This window comes from Acipenser ruthenus, chromosome 8 (assembly GCF_902713425.1).
Source record: "Acipenser ruthenus chromosome 8, fAciRut3.2 maternal haplotype, whole genome shotgun sequence".
Classification (NCBI taxonomy): Eukaryota; Metazoa; Chordata; class Actinopteri; order Acipenseriformes; family Acipenseridae; genus Acipenser; species Acipenser ruthenus.
The window spans coordinates 5745129-5764761 of record NC_081196.1 but is presented as its reverse complement, the minus strand read 5'-3'; the positions used below and the strand labels follow the sequence as shown (position 1 = coordinate 5764761).

At 38.1% G+C, this 19633-nt stretch overlaps 1 protein-coding gene across 5 annotated transcripts in view; it reads right to left on the bottom strand.

Annotated features, from left to right (window-relative positions):
- LOC117405904 (contactin-5) overlaps nucleotides 1-19633 on the bottom strand; it is a 201425-nt gene that overhangs the window by 63710 nt on the left and 118082 nt on the right. For 4 of the 5 annotated variants that reach the window (XM_059028266.1, XM_059028263.1, XM_059028265.1 and 1 more), the window contains exons 3-5: nucleotides 12539-12748; nucleotides 2713-2836; nucleotides 1834-2009 (exon numbers count right to left, since the gene is read on the bottom strand). In XM_059028266.1, the coding sequence (XP_058884249.1) occupies nucleotides 1834-2009; nucleotides 2713-2836; nucleotides 12539-12748 (510 nt within the window). The remainder of the gene's footprint in view (nucleotides 1-1833; nucleotides 2010-2712; nucleotides 2837-12538; nucleotides 12749-19633) is intronic. The other variant, XM_059028267.1, reaches the window with a different exon arrangement.

The window sequence follows — 19633 nt, the reverse complement described above, 5'->3', positions numbered from 1 at the left end:
GGCTTAGTACAGTGACGCTCAAAACTAAAAACTAAAACTGCATTTTAGTATTGTATATTGACAAAACCCTTGTTACCTCAAATACAACAAAAATAAAATAAAGACTGGAAACAGCCTAAATCCTGAATTGAACCTGGACTTGGTACTGCTCATACTCCCTCTAGGTCTGGTAATAAGACTTCTACAGATATTGCTCCAAAGGAAACAGTAAGTAAAACTAACACTGCTGTTGCCACTAGTCTTCTGCCCCTGGCCTTTCTACAGTACTGTACACGGTACTTTAGCTTCTGATGATGTTTCTGAACCAAGTCAGAAACAAAATGAAAGAAGAATGAGTCATCTCTGAGATTTTCTCAGCTTTGGGGTTTAGGAGCAGGCGGCATATTCAGTCATTAGAAAATGCTTCTGCACCATAAGCCAATCAGTTTTCAGCTCTAGTGGTCTTCTATCAGACTGTAGATGCCTGCTGCTACATCACAGCATCAACTGTGAATCAAATTTAAAATCAATCTGTGCAAGTCTTTTTCATTTTGACTTTCCACAATGCAAGCTCAGTTCACATCTATTGTACAGCAAATACTAAACAAAGTTACAACTGGTCCAAATGCATGTTATTATCCACCAAAACCAGCCAATCAATACTTGGCACCGACGAAAGAAACAAGTCCTGTACCTGCAACTGCCAAATCAGCCAATCACAGCTTGCCAGTTCGACTGGAGCTTAGCATCTTTCAACAACAACAAACCAAAAGACAGTTCAGTAATAATATTGCTCCATTCAGATATCTGGCACAATCCAGATAAATTAAGGGTCACAATGTATTTGTTTATCTCTCTCATTCTGTTTGTGATCCTTTATGAACATTTTCAGAACCAGTTCAGGGTAAATCTAGGTCTCGATGAAGGCTTTAGCTGACCGTGGCTGGAGTTATGAGCCCCAATCCCGAGCCTAAGGTGAAGGTGATTTTAAATAGTCTCACTTCTGTATTAAGCATCTTCTACATCCCTTTCTATTTTCTGATACTGTTTGTGCAGCAAAGTTTGTGCTCCCTGAATCAGGATAAATTCTATTCAGTTAAGATAAAACCTCTGTGTCTTTCTGGGAATTTTACCTCACACTAATTGGAATGTCATAAAAACGTGAACAGACGGTGGTATTTAAAAACCTTGAATAAAAATCACTTTGACAAAAAACAAGGATTTGTGCAGTCAAACGATAAAACCAAAAATGCATTCCTATTCCATAAACACAAACGGCCAGATTCTCAGAGCTAATTACTTCAAATCGGCGTTAGCGTGTTTTTTTTTTGTTTGTTTTTTCAGATAGCAAAAATGCATCCATAAAAAACTCAGCCATTTCATTTAAGGTACATGTGAGTAGCCTAATGCTGTTTATTATTTAGAAATGTAAATAGTGTTTTTTTTTTCTTTCAGACAAAAAATGGTGCTAATGATCATTTGGAATAAATAGCTCTGAGAATCCAGCCCAAAATGTTTAGTCGCTGTTGTGCTTAACTGCTATAACAGCATACACCGACTTTGAAATATTGTCTGCTATTGTTACTATAACCCACTTATCACTCACATATCAAGCCATTTTGAGAAAATAATAACATAGGCAAACATAACGATAGCAGATGTCCTTGCATAAACTGTGTTACAAACTATATGAATGCACACTATCATTTCATTCTCAAAGCTGAACCAATACATTTAATAATTGTACTCCTAAGTTAAAGACAGTATTTAAGAAATTCCTTGTTGTTAAAATTGTAAAGTGTGTCCAATTCCTCAAGGAAGTACAGAAATTGAAGGCGGCACTAAGATACTCACAAGCAAACTGCAGCATGGCATCCCTGCTGATGATGGTACCAAAGCTGTTCGTGACCAAGCACTGGTATTTCCCAGAATCCCTCACTTCATTGGGATTCATGATAATCAAGTTGCCGTCGATGAGACTGTATCGGTAATCAATGGTGATGTCTATTTCCGTTCCATTGAAAAGCCATCTATATATTAAAAGAAAAAGATAATGTACATTTCATTAAAAAAAAAAATGTATGCATATTTTTTAATTAAGAGTTTTAAGAGAGACCTGATTTACTATGCTAGCTTCTTTCTAGGTACTGGGAGTGTAAAATAGAGTGTAAAAAAAATAAAATAAAATACACTGCTTAACCTGACCAAAATCTTCTGTTTTCTTCAGGTCAAGGACCAAATTATTTCAATAATGTAATATGATCAGCTAAAGTTTTCAATCCAGAGTATATTAAAATATAAAAATAGTCATTTCAATATTACTGATCGCCGTAAGCGCTTTCTGTTATTATTATTTTTTTTTTATATCACTGTGACACCTTTCCATAACATTGATCCCACTCATTTAACAGTTAATAATAATATGTGGAAACTCAAAAAAAACAATTTAAAAATTCATAATAATAAACAGTAGATGAAGTTGGTAAATAACCATGTTAGACTACTGACAAATAGAACCGCCACAATATACTTACATACATACATACATAAACAAACCTTTGGTCACAAAATCACAGCTATACTTTTTTGCTTTGATACATGTTTTGAGGGCAGATTCACACAACAGACTTCATCTAAGTGGAGAAACACAATGTGCAGCTATTTTTTGTTAATATTCCAGAGGGATAATGAAGGTGAAGGCCTGCTGTCTTTCTTACTGTGTGCACCTCTTACCTGTACATCGGGGGTGGGTTTCCTCGGGCTTCACAGTTTAAAGTAACCTTCTTCTCTTCAGAACCAAGAGCAAAGATGGTGTTGTCAGGTTCCTGAAGAAATGCAGGCCCAAACTCCTGAGTTTCTAGACAAAAAAAACAAAACAACAACAACATTTTAAGCATTAAGAATTCACATACCAAAATAACCTCAGGCTTAATGCATGGTTTGGCGTCAAAATCTCTCTCTCTCTCCCTCTAATCATTCATAGGTTGCTGACCAATCAGCCAATAGGAACTCCTCGCTCCATTTCCTATCCATCATTTGAATATTGTAAAAGGTCAAATTAGTCATCGACTTTCATAAGCTAGGCTAACAGTCCCTGATCACAACATCTGTTGTTTATTCTATTAAATACAATATTCTGCTTTTTCGTTCTGTTTAATTCTTCTAATAAAAATGATGAAATTGCGAGATGCAGTTCACACACCCCCATCTGCCTGTCATTCAGCACAAGCGTATCTGTATTTCAAATTCATCCATCACTCTTCACAACAACAATATTATTTGTTCCACTCCACACACGTTCGAGCCCGGAAGGCATGTTGGCCGATTTCACTGCAAAATCAGCTGTGCATCAACCCAATTAGCATTGTAATGAATGACTCCCTGTTTTCTGTAGATGGAAGAAAGTAAACTGCATCGCTCCAGAGGGAAAAAATATATAAAGTTATTGAGTACCAGTATGCCTAAATGTACAGTACTGTATGCCAATTCCTGTATCACATACACCAGTCATATTTTTAAGGCTAGTTAATGTAAAACTAGCTCCAGTGATAGTTCTAGGTAGTTCAAAAGCATTCATGGCAAATGAGATTCAATGTTAGGAAATGTAAACTTACAGAGAACACGACTGGAAGATACCAGTTCAGATAAACAGGATTGAAATAGAGCAGATAAAGGACCTTTGTTTATTGTGATCACGTCTGTAATTTCTTAGATTGATTTTTGCATTTAAAATACAGAAGGCCCTCCTCAGCCAGGGTCATTATTACTACAGTTAATTTGCTGCTTTTTCCTAACTTCCAGAGATGAGAGTTCAGTCTCATCCAATGCTGTTTGGGTATTTCTGAGTTAATCGTAGGGCTGCATTTTTATTTTGTATCCGTGTGTGGGTGTCCCATAGTCTCAGTCAGTTTATTTTGAAGTTATGGTGTGGATTTCTTCCTGTCTCAAAGGGAAAAAGTTCAATCATATCAGCGCACTACCTAATGTCTTTTGTGCATTCACTAAGCAGCTCAAGTAGTAAGGCTGAGTTTTGAGAAACAAGTACTGATTTCCAAGTAGGATGAATAGAAAAGTTCAATTTCTTAGTTTTTCTTTCTCATTGGTTAGTTTTGCATCCCTAACTTTTAAAACGGAGAGGTTGCAGACCATATGCCACAACCTGCAATGCACACGTAGCTATGCCAGGTTGTGTATATTCTGTAGCATATTCTGTATCGTCTACAAAAATGTGCTGTTTCCTGGCTGTGCAAAATGTATTGCCCTAATTGATGTGTTGATGCATGCACAGCTAATGGACCATTAAGACTGCACTGGGACATGTGCAGTCCTGGCACAGGCATCACTTTCTGCTGTAGGGAAAGGACAGGTCGTTCACTGCCAGTTATTACATTAGCACAGGAATCATGTCATTGGAGCACACAATTCATGGAGTGCCAGAAAGCAATGTATCTAAAGAACTCTATTCTACCTGAAAAATCATCTTTGCTCAATAGTCATATTTGACTTTCCTCATGCACTCACAGAAAGCCTTCCGTGAAGTTTGAATGGAATATATACCTATTATGACAGCATCAAAATTTAACAAGGCTCAGAGGTCTTTATACTGTATCATTTGATCAAATATGTATTGCACCTGAAGCACTTTTTTCTCGCTGCCTTTTTTCCCTGTTGAGTTCAGTGGAAGGGAGCTAATGCAGACCCAAATGTACGGAGAGTTGGGCATTTATACTTTGACCTTAGACATCAATATTAAATGCAAGCATAGAATAATACTGATGATTATTTCTTAATGTCTTTCTAGAGTTATGGTAGATTTCTCCCTTAACCCCCGCAAAGACTCATTTCTATCTGTTAATGGTATTTATTTTCAGGTGTGAAGTATGACTACGATGTCCCACACTGAGAAGTTTGAAAAATACCATTGAGATAACAATATAATAGCAGTGTTTTACCTTGAAGAAACTGTGCAGACACATTAGTGGATCTCAGCATTGTCTTGATAAGCTTTCTAATTTTTCATTAAATGTCATCGGACTGAAAATGTTGCAATAACAATCCTTTGAATTTAAAAATCCCTCCAAGGCAACAATGCAATTTAACATATATGTACATTGTCAATAAGAAAGGGCAAGTCAAATGGCACATACAGGCCTCACTACCTCGAGCTGTGCTAACTCTTTTAATCTCAGCAGTTTCTTGTTAGCAAAATACTGGTCCACATGGAAATAAAATCCTTTCTAGTATCACACATACATCAGAAGTTTGGAGCAAAACAGAATATGAATAATACGGTTTCTCTTTCTAGTTCCCAAATCCTTTCCCGTCAGCAGTTCAACTGTCCGTACCTATGTAGCATCAGGAATTAAAAAAAAAAAAAAAATAGAACTGAGATTCAGACAACAGCCTTTCAGTTCTACCCTAACTGCAATACTCCTGTCCAGTGTGCCCATGTGACTTTAATACATATGAAGACTGTCACGAGTCTGTGCAAGCTGCTGTCACATGCATCAAGTGTCTGTTGGGAATGCTGAGATACACAGGAGGCTGTAACTTATCTAGGTACAAAGGGTTTGGAGACAGGCTTTTTGTTACGGTGGCTGCTTGCCAGGCACAGGCTCAGCTGGCAATATCTATATGTTAGGCAGAGGCCAGCATGCATTCACCCACCCTGCAATCTGATAATTGAAATCACAGGACCGGGAGGCAAAAGCCAGCGTGCTTTCCAGCCTGAGTCAGGGAGGTTTAGCTAAAGCACAGTCTGTCTGTCCTTGGGGACATAAAGCAGGCAGTCAGAATTCATATGTCATGTGGAGTAGGGGCAATGCAATTAAAGGTGCAGTAGCACTGCGTTTTTACTATCCTTTATTAGTTGTGGTACTACTTTCCCTGTTCCTCTAATCACTTTATAGTTCATGTTTTGCAGTCAAACGTTTTGTTATAGCCTTAGTGAAGTTCATAAACTACCCTTTCCAACTACTAATCAGTTTCCCTGTGTAAGCCCCCGCCTCCCATCTTGGGGGTGGGGGGGTTGTGTTCCATCCTCCTTCAACACTGGAGGCTCCAGCCCAAGCCTCACCTCACCTCCATCGGGGCAGCACGAGCCCCTTAGGCCAAATGACTCCTTCCTAAAACCTGCACTTCGTTCACCTCTGGCATTGCCCCGTGAATAATGCACTGCAGTGTGGTATATTTAATTAATCTTTTTTTTTAAGATTTAAAAGGTACAACACGTATTCTTTTGATTGTGAAACAGTTTACCACGTTGTAATCAGTCTCTGCGTTTCCAGCTTAGCTTTTCCATTTAAATGGATAGAGCATTGTTGTTTATAAACACTAATGGAAAAAGCAATTGATTCCAAGATGTCATGACATGTTAAGTTTTCCAAGCTTGAAAAGGAACCAGAGCATCAATAAAATGCCAAACTGATTTCCATGTCTCTGTTATGAAAGTCTTGACAAAGTCTGGAATTTTACTAGTATCACGGGAGAATGAAAATAATTCCGCGATTATTTTTTATTATTAATAATAATTGATCTCAAAAGCGGGTCAGCAACTCTAACGCCAACTGTCAAGGCAATTTACTAGTAGCATAGCAATGACTCTGTCTGCTCCTGTGAAACGAAGGGTAAAATGGACATTACGATAGCTAAAATATATACATTTGTATAGAAGGCTATGGTTTTTTAAACAAACTTACAGACTGGAATTACAAGCTACTATACTCTGCTCGCCAAGATTCACATTTTGTGATGTTGTTGTTACCTTTGTTAAATTGTTAACATTATTTTCCAACCCAGGAAGAAAAAAATAATCGAATACGATAGTTATTATCACTGACTCTTTAACACTCAGCATGTTAACATCGCTTTAATGTACCGGTCATTTTATTTTAAATGTATGGTGCTTTTTTGTAACTTACAGTACCGAGTGCAGCCTCGGGTCCAAACTGTCAGCTGAGTGTAGATACACTATTTACATCCTCGCTAGAGTACTCCATAGGGATGGGGCAAGAAAGTAAACCTGTCCATTTATTATCTACCAATAGCTTTCAAAACCATTTTCTTACTTGATATTAGCACTGGTAACATCGTCACTTCCCCCCCCCCCCCCACAAGTAAGAACAATTTTAAAGCACCCTTTTAAAAGAAAGCTCCGTGCCATTTTAGCCTAATAGACACAAAGGTCTATCTTAGAGTAAAGTATAAAATAAATGTAAGGGGGTAAGCAACAGTAAATCAACATAACCATCATACCCAAACAACCCCATTTTAACATGTACTGCAGATTTCAAACTGTCCTCCAGAGGGCAGCACCAGTAGAAGCTATATATATATATATATATATATATATATATATATATATATATATATATATATATAGTGCTCACCCTTTATAACGCTATAGTGGGGAGCAAAAGTTACAAGACCGTGCTATTTGTGTCTTTAAACTTAAGCCCGTAGCTTTTGAAGAGTAAAAGATGTTTTTAAAAGTGGGAAAATATTCTTTACGGCTGTCAGCATTACATTATTTCAGTAAATTCAGCAGCTCGGCTCACATTAAGAGTATGCAGTGCTGGTTTATAGTTTATGAGGTTATAGCTTAATAATGTAATTTTAATCATTTATCAAGTGACAACACTGCTATTCACTAGATCCACTGAATGCACAGAATCAGCACTTGCCTCCCTGTGGCAACTGCAAGTTAATCTCTAATTTGTGATGTATGTCTTTATTACAGATTGTGAAATGCTGCTCTGCACTGTGCGGAGAGGCCATTGCTTCTTTTTATACTGTTTGAAATGCTATTAACAGAGTTTATAGTGCACTGACTGCACTACTCAACCCTCTTTTTTTACCTAAAAAGCAAAAACTGGAAATGTTATAATGTTGAATATTTTTGATAACACTGGGAGTTAACATCATTTCATATCTAGTTACGTAACACATGAAGACTATGTGAATTACAGTTCAACCGACTTCCATGAACACGTTTGCTACCATATATATTCTGCAGGCTAAGGCTATGGGGTTGGGAGGATTATGTTACCAATGAGGCAGATGATGTAAAAAGGTAATACCTGCACTGGTGCATTGTTGTAAGGCTGAAAAATATCCTTCACTTGGCTTGAGGGCAAATTGGTTTGGATAAACAGTATACTCTGTGGGGGGTTAACCGTAGGTAATGTCTAACTAGAGCTACAGAGTGAGGACTTGATCCATTATTAAGCTAAACCAGGGCAGTGATTTGTAGTAAAATTTAACAAATGCCAGTGGATACTGATCCTTACTTGAATCCCTGACATTTTTTTGTATAAACTGCAACTATTACAGCTGGCAATTACAATACTGAGTACATAATGCATTCTTAGATAAAGTTACTATCTGGAGCAATGAGCTGCTTAGCAATGCATCTCACCTGCTTCTTACTCGTTACAAAAGAAGCAGTTTCAAAACTTACAGCTGCTGACTTTGTACTTGGCAGAATATAAAGGTTGCACAGCTTTCAAGAAGCTCAACTATACAGCAGCATTGTTGCTGTGGGTATAAAGTGCTGCAGGAAAAAAAATCAACTAAACATATTGGGAATTGTATTGGCAACAGAACAAACAGCACACTTACAACATGCTTCTGTATTCAGATGGGAAAACGTCATGATAAAACAAACAGAAAAATTGTTAGCATTATTTATTCTCTTATAAATAATGCCCTTCCACTCCTGGTCTTTGTTGCAGCCCTGTTTTAAAATTGAACCTATTAAACCTCCAACCAGACCCTGAAGTACTGTAGTTACATTATTTTACCTGTTATACCTGGAGTGGAATAGTCCTTCAGGACTGTGATTGGACACCCCTGGCCTAAGTGAATGGCTGTGCAAGTGGTATAACTCAGCATAAAATCGTTGGAGCGGTCTTGAATAGCCATTCTCTCAGAGTGGATCACTCCCGCACCGGTACATTCAGCATGAAGGATAATGAAGGATTAAGTAGCTGACTTGGCTCGATAGAATCAAGATTTTTCTTCAAGAGACTTTCTGATTTATTCCTTCTCTGGGGCTCTCAACCTCCTCTGGAACTCAGATCAGTTCACTTTACATGAATTCAGACTAGAAGGTTTTCTTGTACTTGGATCCCCCCTGGTTTCTAGGGTATTAAAATATTAACATGCTGCAGTAGTTGCAATAGGCAGAACATCTGAACTTATATTGGTCAAGATGTCAGTGTTAAAAATGTACTGCCTGTTGCTCCAAGACTAAAGATTAGCATTTACAGCTTCAATTTATGAAATTATGAGAGATGACCCTGCAGCCCTACTGGCCCCAGTGAAGGATTGGTATTAAAGGTCTTCACGGGTCTGCCCGGACACGAGGACCCGAGACCCGACCCGCACCGAACAGGTTTTCAGGTGCAAAATTGTCACACAACACTCGGGTCGGGTCCGATTTCATTTACTCAGTAATACACAAACAACGATTACTATTAAAGCTCTCTTTGCTACTAAAAATCATTGTTTATAATTCCTGTTGCGTGGATTGGCTTCCCCCAGTAGCACATGACATGGCTTGCAGAGCACAGCAGCTGACACGTGACGCATATCGAAGGTGTTTCTTTTAGTTCATTCTTAAAAGTTGGATTTGTTTATGAAGGACGTGAAAGAAAAACTTAAGAAAAAACCAATTCCATGGACAAAAGCGCACAGAAAAGTGCAAGTCTGCAGTGTGGGAATCATGTTGTTATTGCGGACAAAGAAGGAAAACAGGTTTTGCAAAACACCAATTTTACATCTGAATTCCATTTGCTCGTGTGTTGAGTTTGTAATCTCGCATTTACGAGATTGTACTTCAGTTAATTTAATTTTCAGATAATGTATTTATCTTTGTATCTTTTACACAAACATATGATATATTTAATTTTGCAGTCCTCTGTGTAGGTTCATGATGGAATAAACACTGTCTGTAGTTCAGCCAGATTTCCAGGTTGACTGGAAAAAAACACTGCTATAATACTGCATCTAGTCAGTGCATATACTAAGCTGGGGAAAGGAAAAGCGTTTCACAGTAGTTTTCGGGCCAGGTCGGATCCGGGTCTAATAATAAGAATTTTACATTGGGTCGGGTAAATAATTGTCGGTTCGTGGTCGGGTCGGGTTGATTAATTTGGACCCGTGAAGACCTCTAATTGGTATATCAGTAGACTGCCTATTCAAACAACTCAGACTGGTTCAGAAATCCTACTCAACTCTACTAAGGTTTGCTCTAGGGCACATGTAGGCCTTTTCTGTGGTCAGGAAACATGCTATAGCCACCATGAATACATACAGTGTGTTTGTTAACTATAAACACTCTAGATATCAAGATAAGGCACATGACAATCTTTAAGAAGAACTAAACAGACCAAATAAGTATCAGTCAAGCAGAATGACAAGGACACCAATGAGCTAGAGGTAATCCTCTTTATCCAAAGCTTATGCAGGCAGAAACTTTTGCATTTAATTAATCTCAAGTAAAAAGACAAGTTATGCAACCCATAATGCAACGATTTATGAGATTAATAACTACTTTATGCTGCATTCAGTACTGTGGATTTTATTAGAAAGGCAAGACTAAAGATGACTTGCAGTGTGTGATCTAAGAAACTTAAGTATGCTTCAGAGCATTTTATTTCCTGTGGTCATCTGCCAAACAATAGCAACTAGGGAATACAACTGTGGATAATGGAGGGAGGAAAGTAGCTCTGTTAGAGCTCTGACTGGTATCCCCAGGGTGTTATCATAGTTTATAGTTGTGGGGCAATGTAATCCACGTTAAATTGAAAAATGACTTAAAAAGGTTTCACATTTCAGCTCCTTTCACAGGAACTGGTATTGGATAAGCTTTGGCAAGTATTTCCATCGTAAGCTAACGTATTTACAGTATAAAGGGAACCCTGTTTGTTTGGAAGGGTGCATTAATGCCCTTGTGTTTTTAAACCCAGGTGAACAGGAGCTGTGTTTTAACATGGGTCTTCTCAACTCACAGGCAGATGACACATCCCAATCCTTCATAAGAAAACATGGCAGCTTGATTCTGGGAGGCACATTTCAATTAGTTTGCAGAAGAATTAGCACAAGTGAGAATTATTATTATTTTTATTTATTTCTTAGCAGACGCCCTTATCCAGGGCGACTTACAATTTTTACAAGATATCACATTATACAGATATCACATTATTTTTTACATACAATTACCCATTTATACAGTTGGGTTTTTACTGGAGCAATTTAGGTAAAGTACCTTGCTCAAGGGTACAGCAGCAGTGTCCCCCATTGGGGATTGAACCCACGACCCTCCGGAGCCCAGAGCCCTAACCACTATTCCACACTGCTGATGAGAATATTGCACTAGTGTGTCTATTTAAAAAATGTGTAATGGAATGTAATCTAGATTTTAATAAAACTGAGTCCCTGTGAAATGAGATTAACAGACATTTACAGGAAAAGTTATAAGGCTATAATACTAGATGCCAGCGCTCTAGATAAGATGCATACTGGGTGTTTTACGCATTGAAAACATATTGAATTATGCATTATATTTATATTCAATGCGTAACGAATACACATAGCAATTCTGCTGCACAGCTTGATTTCGCATGTTAACAAGCTTCTAAATTGATATAATTAATACATATTTCGTGTTTGGAGAGAGTCAGGATTGTTTATTGTATTGCTATAGCAAGGCAATCAATCAGGAATACAGAATTATCGTTTCTTTAGAAATATACAGTATGCGCATGCAGGCTTTTTGTTAAGTTTGTAGCGATCTCGGTGAACGCAAGCAAGCGCATCACACAAGGCGAGGCAATCCACACACAGGCGGAGGGCAGGCGTGAACACGGGACCTCTCGCATTAAAACATAGCGTCGATACTGCTGTACAAAAGAGCCGGCTCCTTTGTATGGAGCGTATATCGGGCTTACCCCTGTGTGATGCGCCTGCCTGCGTTGACCGAGATTGCTGCATTGGTGTTAGAGTGGGCGCAGGTACCCCGGCATGCACTCGTCGGACTGTAGCTTGGTGAACAAGTCCGGGGCGGACTTGAGGCTGGTAGAGGAGAGTGTAGCATGCACGGGGAAAGGCAGCAGCAGGGCTGGTGGGTGACGTAACCACACACAAAGACATAAGCCCTATATACGCTCCTTACAAAGAAGCCGGTGTTACGTAGTGGATTACAATGGTTACGCGCTTTGCGTTGTGAGCGAGGAATCACACGCTCCCGTTGGCAGATCGCAAGGTTTGTTGCAAGCGCATGCGCACATCCACCGGGGACACATGAATCCTAGGGACACTGAAGTCGTCTTAACACCGGCTCTTTTGTACAGCGGTATTGGCGCTGTGCTTTAACGCGAGCGGTCCCGGGTTCGCGCCTGCCCTATGCCTGTGTGTGGATTGCCTGCGTTACAGTATATTCCATCGGCAGCGTTGGAATAAAAAAAAAATCTGTTTCTGTGTTTATTTGCTTCACAGAGTAAACAGAAAGAAGACTTTGCAAACTTAAAAAAAAACAACTTAAAAGAAAATATCTTACCATCCTGTTGCAAAGCATCAGAAAGATAGAATGCATTCTTTGAAGACAAATGTTGATTGGAGAGTGCCTGCCACCCATTCGATGCTGAAGACCGGTGACTGGAGTAGCGAGGTCTGCTCTTTGAATTGAGAAAAGCAGATGAACTGTCCGGCTTAATTCTTAAAAAAGCAGCATACGAGACAGGCCGCCCAGCAACGGCTTCACAAAATTCTGTACAGGGATGAATCAAGAAAGAAAAAAGAAAGATTGTTGAGTTCAATTTAAAGCCATTTCTTTAAACCATTACAGTCACAGGAACAATGGTCTGCGGAAGGACAAATAGACCAACATCACACTAAATTGGTCCAGTAAATAATAATAAAAAGGACTAAGATTGCAGAACATGAATGATCAATTATTACCATCATATTCGTTATAAGCAAGGGGCATATTAGCAACAACAGTGTTGGCTACACTGCTATAATGATAGCTGTGTCAGAATTTAAATTACACTCAAAGCTGTCATGTACTGCGCATGACTCATAAGTAGTGTTTCGCGTTTTCAGTTTTTATCTTTAATATATATATATATATATATATATATATATACACACAGTATATATGTATATTTCGGTGCAAGCCATTGGGAGATGCGTCAAAAATCACACTGGACATTTCCATCAATGCATTCCTTAAGTTTACCAAGTAAAGCATCGCTATTTTCTGTCAAATATTTACGATTAAGATTGTCAGCGTTAGGCAGTGTTTTAGCTGATGGACAGACAGTACTGTTGCACGACGTCACCAATACATACCTGCAATAAACAGTGGATGTCCAGCAAAGCACAGCTCTCTGACAAACTCATTAAAACAGTCATTCTGCGCTGTCTTTTATTAAAGTGCGTGTAAAAGCCGCATAAATGGATTGCTTGTCTCTCAGTTCATGTCCTTGTTTTAGTTTAATGTGTCGCGTATTTTTCAGTATGTTCTTTCATTGTCAGCGCGAACATGTACCTCAATGCAGCAGTATTTGCAGCGCTATGCATCCTCTGCCTTGATCCACTTCTGTTATGTTTGTTTTTTGTATACTTTGAAACATTCCATTTCTTTTGAATATTCATAAACTGATTTACGTTTTCTCCCCTTTCCTCATCCACTAAAAATATAATATTTTCGTGTATTTCGAATTTAGTTTTTGAACAAACTAGTAGTCACTATGCTCTGCAATTGCCACAACAATCAGACTTTGATTGGCCAACATAATTAGGTGATAATGTGTTTGTGAAGTGACAGAGAACCACCTTTGAAAGTTATTTGTTCCTCTGACGTCTAAACGTACCTGCTGTATCCAAGGATACGGTGTAGGGCTGCTTATTACAATGTCAGAGTCAAAATAAAACAGCATTTTAATCAAAATATTGTGTATTTCCTAGAAAATAGATAAACCATGACATTTTTCGGTAAAATTCGGAAAATAAACTGGAAATGCAGAACACTACTCATAATGTACGTATATACACCAAGGCTATATTACCTTTTCATTGCTCTACAGTGGTACAGGTAGCTCTATTATCAGAAACCAGGTATGACCATGAAGAACTGGTGCAGCTTTGTATTTATGTGGTTTGTCACACTTGTACTTTGCTTGAACAAAAGTTATTGTATTTCTTGCTCTTATTGTATTACTTGTATTGTAACACTTGAAATGTATTTGCTTACGATTGTAAGTCGCCCTGGATAAGGACGTCTGCTAAGAAACAAATAATAATAATAATGTACTTGAACACCAACACAGCTTCAAATGTCCCTTGATATATTATGGTATTTGCAATTATGAGTGGTACCTTACTTTGCCTGTTACAATTTTTAACAGTGAACCCCAAGAAAAAGTTGTGAATATGGCATCCATATTATATGTCTTGGTTTTCTAAACATCATTATTTATAGGCTGGCTTTAAGAAAACATAGACTAACCTCTATTAAATTTGGACCAGTCTTTAGGTTGCATTGCATGTATTTATTTATTTATTTATTTATCATTTTACAATCTAGCAGTGGGTCAGTTGATAAGGTTCATTGACATTTACAAGATCCCTAATTAAAAGCTGCCTGATAATACTTGCAAATGTGACCTTCACGTGTGTATTTGTTGCTAGCCCTTGCATGTTAAGGAAAATGTCACAAAAGAAGTGTCATTTATTTCCAAGTGTTTTGGTAGCACTGCAACACATTAAATATGTACCACTTAGTTTAGGATTCTAAACCCTTTTCTTACACTTTGTAGTTTTCCTGTTCCTAGAAAAATATGCAAATCAACCTATTAATTTGAATAACCATAAAACTCTTAGGGATACAGCATGCATCAGCTGCACATTTTACATTCTTTTTCAATACAGCTAATTCAACAAATATCAAGAGAGGAAAACCAGCTAAAAAAGTAAAATAATAATAATTATCATAATAATTACTGGTGTCCTGTATGTTACAATCTGCTAGAATTGTGCTTTACAAAACTATCCAAGCCTTCAAGGACTATCTTACATATGTCTTACATATTGACATATTCCGATTACTAATCACCATTATTCTCATAAACTCTCTGAGCGAGCACATTAACCGCTGAACAACAAGAGCCAAGCTGGTTTGCACATATCAGATTAACATAGCAGTGCTGTAGAATGGGCTTCTTGTTTTGGTGAAGCAGTTCAAGAATAACCATGTTGTTGTTGCATTCAATGCATACTTTACACACAGAGTAGAACCCATTAAAAAATGGTGTAGATATAAAAATGGATTGAACATATAGGAGACTGTGTGGTCCAGTGGTTAAAGAAAAGGGCTTGTAACCAGGAGGTCCCTGGTTCAAATCCCACCTCAGCAACTGACTTATTGTGTGACCCTGAGCAAGTCACTTAACCTCCTTGTGCTCTGTCTTTCGGGTGAGACGTAATTGTAAGTGACTCTGCAGCTGATGCAGAGTTCACACACCCTAGTCTCTGTAAGTTGCCTTGGATAAAGGCGTCTGCTAAATAAACAAATAATAATAACTCTCCACTTCTAATGACACTAGATATTGAAGGGGTTTTTTTGTTAAAGGAAAATGTAAAAAAGTCAAATAACATCTGTTAAACCTTCAAAGAGACTATATTAGCTGTGTATTGTCTGCAATGAAGATTTCTGCTTTGCCCATGGAAGGGTTAACACTTACACAAGAGGAGGACTCATTAGGCTCTTCCACTAGGAGAGGCATGGTCCTTGTTTGCAGCAGCTGTGAAATTTGCTCAAGTCACTGAGTAAATGTTCCATGAGTCTCGGAGGGCAAAGGAATAATTTTGCCTGTGTTTGTACTTTAGGACGACTCCAATCCTGCACTAATCCTGGTAAAGGTCATCCCCAGGACTGCTCTGGTTTCAGATTTTGCCAGGACTTTATTTGCTGTAAATCATCATCTACCACGTCAAACCCTGCAAGCCACACATACTTCTTCGAACATTACAACGCCTTATGCTTTCAATTGTTCCTTTTACATCGCAATCAAATACCATTTCGATGATTTTTTTGCCTTTAAACCCCCAAACTAAAAGTCATTAGAGCCTTTTTCGGCACACAATGTATTGACTGATTATTAAATAACATTTGTTTTTCACAATAGAAACTCATAATAATAAGATGACATTCCCTCTTCTCAACATAGCAAAGGGTTTCTTAACTATTTGAATAAATAGGGAGAGGAGGTGGCAGGGCACACTAAGAAATGTGTGTTTTGTGGCTGCCTATGCACAGCCACAGGTGAATGTAATAGTTTAATTGGCGTGGGCGGTATAGGAGAACGTGGAGGAGAGAAAGAGAGTAAAACAGAGTGAGAGAGAAAGGTACAGGTTTTATTTTCAACTAGTTTTCTTTTTATCAGCCCCACAAACAACTTCACCCTCCTGTGAGCTCACAACAGGAGCCAGTTGCTTTTGGCAAACCCGACTCTCAAGTTGTCAGTAGAAGCATTTAATGAGGACAATGTTCTGATGTGTCAGGTTAAAGCCCCATAGATTTCCATCTGCAACCAATCAATCATTTAAACCAATCCGCTGGTGCTAATCAATCAGTATAGCAACAGAGGGACACGCACCATTGAAAGAAGAATAAAACCATCAACAGAAAAGCTTAATTCATCCTTTTCAAAGGGACATCAATTCCTCTTTTTATTAAATTAATTACATTCGGTTTACAGTATGTGAAGGGATGCAAGATCTCCCTTTCTTGGTTTTCCATGTAGCAGATTAAACACAATGCATATGGATTGTGCAATCAATGAACCATACACCATTATATAAACAAGTGATAGAAAAACAACCCTGCACACTTCTCCTGTTGTGCTGTGTTCAAGAATCATATTTTCAATAACTTTGTAGCATTGTAGCATGTGTACATGAAAATGTGAATTTCAGGGAAGTACAGTAAGACATTCCAAAAAGAAGTTTCTCTGAATGTTGTTCTCCTGTTGTGTGATCTACATGAATAGTACTGTATGTTCAATAACTCACTGATGCAAAGTTTGATTTAATTCAATTGAATGAAACAGTACAAAAACAAGTGACCCTGAATACTCTTGTTGTGTGTGTTCAGTAGCTTATTGTAGCAAGTGCCCAAGCAAAGTTTGATTCAATTCAGTCAAGCTGCGTTCCAAAGAAGACAGCCTTCACCAGCATAAGCAGTCACAAGCCTGAAATCTTGCCTGAAGTAGGCAAGCTAGATTCTGAGTAGAAACCCACAACATTTTCAGTCAGGAGTTTTTAGAAGAGGTGAACAGGTTCCTAACAAGCATGAACATTCTAAATCCTAAACTAGTCAACTACATTAGATTATGTAGATATTAACCACTATCCTGACTACGCTTAGCAATGCAAAACTCTCAATGTAACCCTTCATTTTTTAAACCAAGGCAACCAAGCACAGCAATCAATTAATATCATATCAGCAACAATGCACTCTGAACAGGCATTAGATAATTGATGCTGTTTTTGATTATGAACCCTCCCCTGTTGCCACAGTCAATTATCTTTCTAGTAATGCCTGCTGTGTAGGGGATTAATATTGAAATAATTAAATATAACTGCCCCCCCCCCCCCCCCCCCCACCAAAATAATTGCAAAGCACAAAGATGTTAGTGAGTGGTTAAAAACAGGGAAGGATATCAGCATCGACCAAAGACATGGAGTATGGAGATGATTACTGATGCCTATGATGGCGTCTAAAACCAGGTTTTCTGGGACAGTACATACCACTGCTGGTGCATCACAGACACAATTTCGTTCCAGCACCAATATATAATTTTTCAATGTGCTCTCTGTACGAGATCCACTACAATACATCAATGTCACTGTGACAGGATAGCGTCACGGTCCAAGATGTTACCGGCAGGAAAGAGACCCAGAGACAGAAATCTGCAGTGGAGCGATGTTGCGCATGTTTATTTATCAAAGAAGAGAATGCCATTCTGTGTTTTATCTTCCCTCCCCCTTAAAACACTTAACTTGCATTTGTTTATGTAAAGAAAGAAACAGATCTAACCTCTTATCTGCCAGAACACAAGAAAATGTCACCCTATCCAAGCTTCAAAGGGACTTGATTAATTTATTATACTGGAAAGAGACTTCCTGGAACCAGGAATTTGAAAGGACTGGCATTTCAAGGGTTAATGGGCAACAGCAACATCTAATGAATAAAACAGACAGCACACTTTGGTAATAGTCAATGGACAGAGATAAGATATGTCTAAAAAATATATTTGTTGTTATTTTGTATTAAATCTAATACGATATAAATGTACATAGGCATGAAATGTTCTTGTATGTAAAACCATAACACTGGGAGTATTACAAGTCATACAAGTTATTTTACTACAAACACTCAAATGTTTAGTATGTACCAAATGCATATTTCATGGTGAAGATGAAACTAAAACCCGTAGTTAATTCCAAGATTACTCAGAAAGAGTTACCTTACTATGAGATTTTTGGTTTAAACCATGCTATCCTCAATGCTTGTAAGAATGCTAATTGAGTTGTAGTTTTATGGCACGGTATTTGAAATATTCCTAACACAGAGTCCGATGGAGGTATGTTCATCCTCTTTATCGAATTAACCAATCCTAAGAGGTTGCCAAGAGCTTCTCTGATTGGTTATCCTAAATGCGTTTAAGCTTGTGTTTGTCCTATTTTCTACGTGCTCTATTCCATGTTCACTCCCATCCAAGAGGTGCTCTCTCACTCATCCAGGACTTTCTCTCCCATCCATCCAAGACGCGATCACTTCAAGGAACGTGCTCTCCCTTCATCAAAGATACTCACTGCCAGCATCCTATGAAGAATTAGTCTACATCATAGCCTGAGTGAAGTACCCGTTGTTATGGAAACCATCTGATACAATCTTCCAAGCAACATGCCTGTCTGCCTACTTGAAAGAAATGTGAGCGAGATCAAGTACTTTGTTCTAGAAACTGCAGTTTCTCCACTCAATTAATTGAGTGCACCTTCCAAATGCCATAAGAATTGGGTACTCATGGTCTTGTATCTCCCAATGACTGTGCATCAGCTAAAGTATCATGTTCCTGCTTGCAAGATTACGATTCTGTTTGGACTTCCCGCTGCTGACGTCACCACAAGACACCCAGCTGCAACCCTGCTGCCTGCAACACTGGGAACCTTGTAGCGTGACTATTAAATATAACTCTACTTTTCATATTACTTCAATTGGCACATAGATTAAGCATATGATTCCTTATCTAAATAATGTTTGTTGAAATGTATATTAATCCAAGTTATTATATATTCTGAATTCAAAGGTTACATGAAAGCATTTCTAAATGTTATGTAAAAGTGTGGTATGAATTCAGGTCTGATATACAATACTGACTGTTAAATCTCCTTTCTTCTCACATTAAGCTAGCTTGACCACTGGTATTTAGCAATTCTCTATGTTGTGTTGTTAGTCTGTGCTATAAATAAATTGATGTAGTTATACCTTTAACCAGTGTCTGCGTTTGTTTTTGATCTGTTACTACGCACTGTACTAATTAATAATCTAGTCTAATATTCTATCGATGTTACATTTTCACCAGGA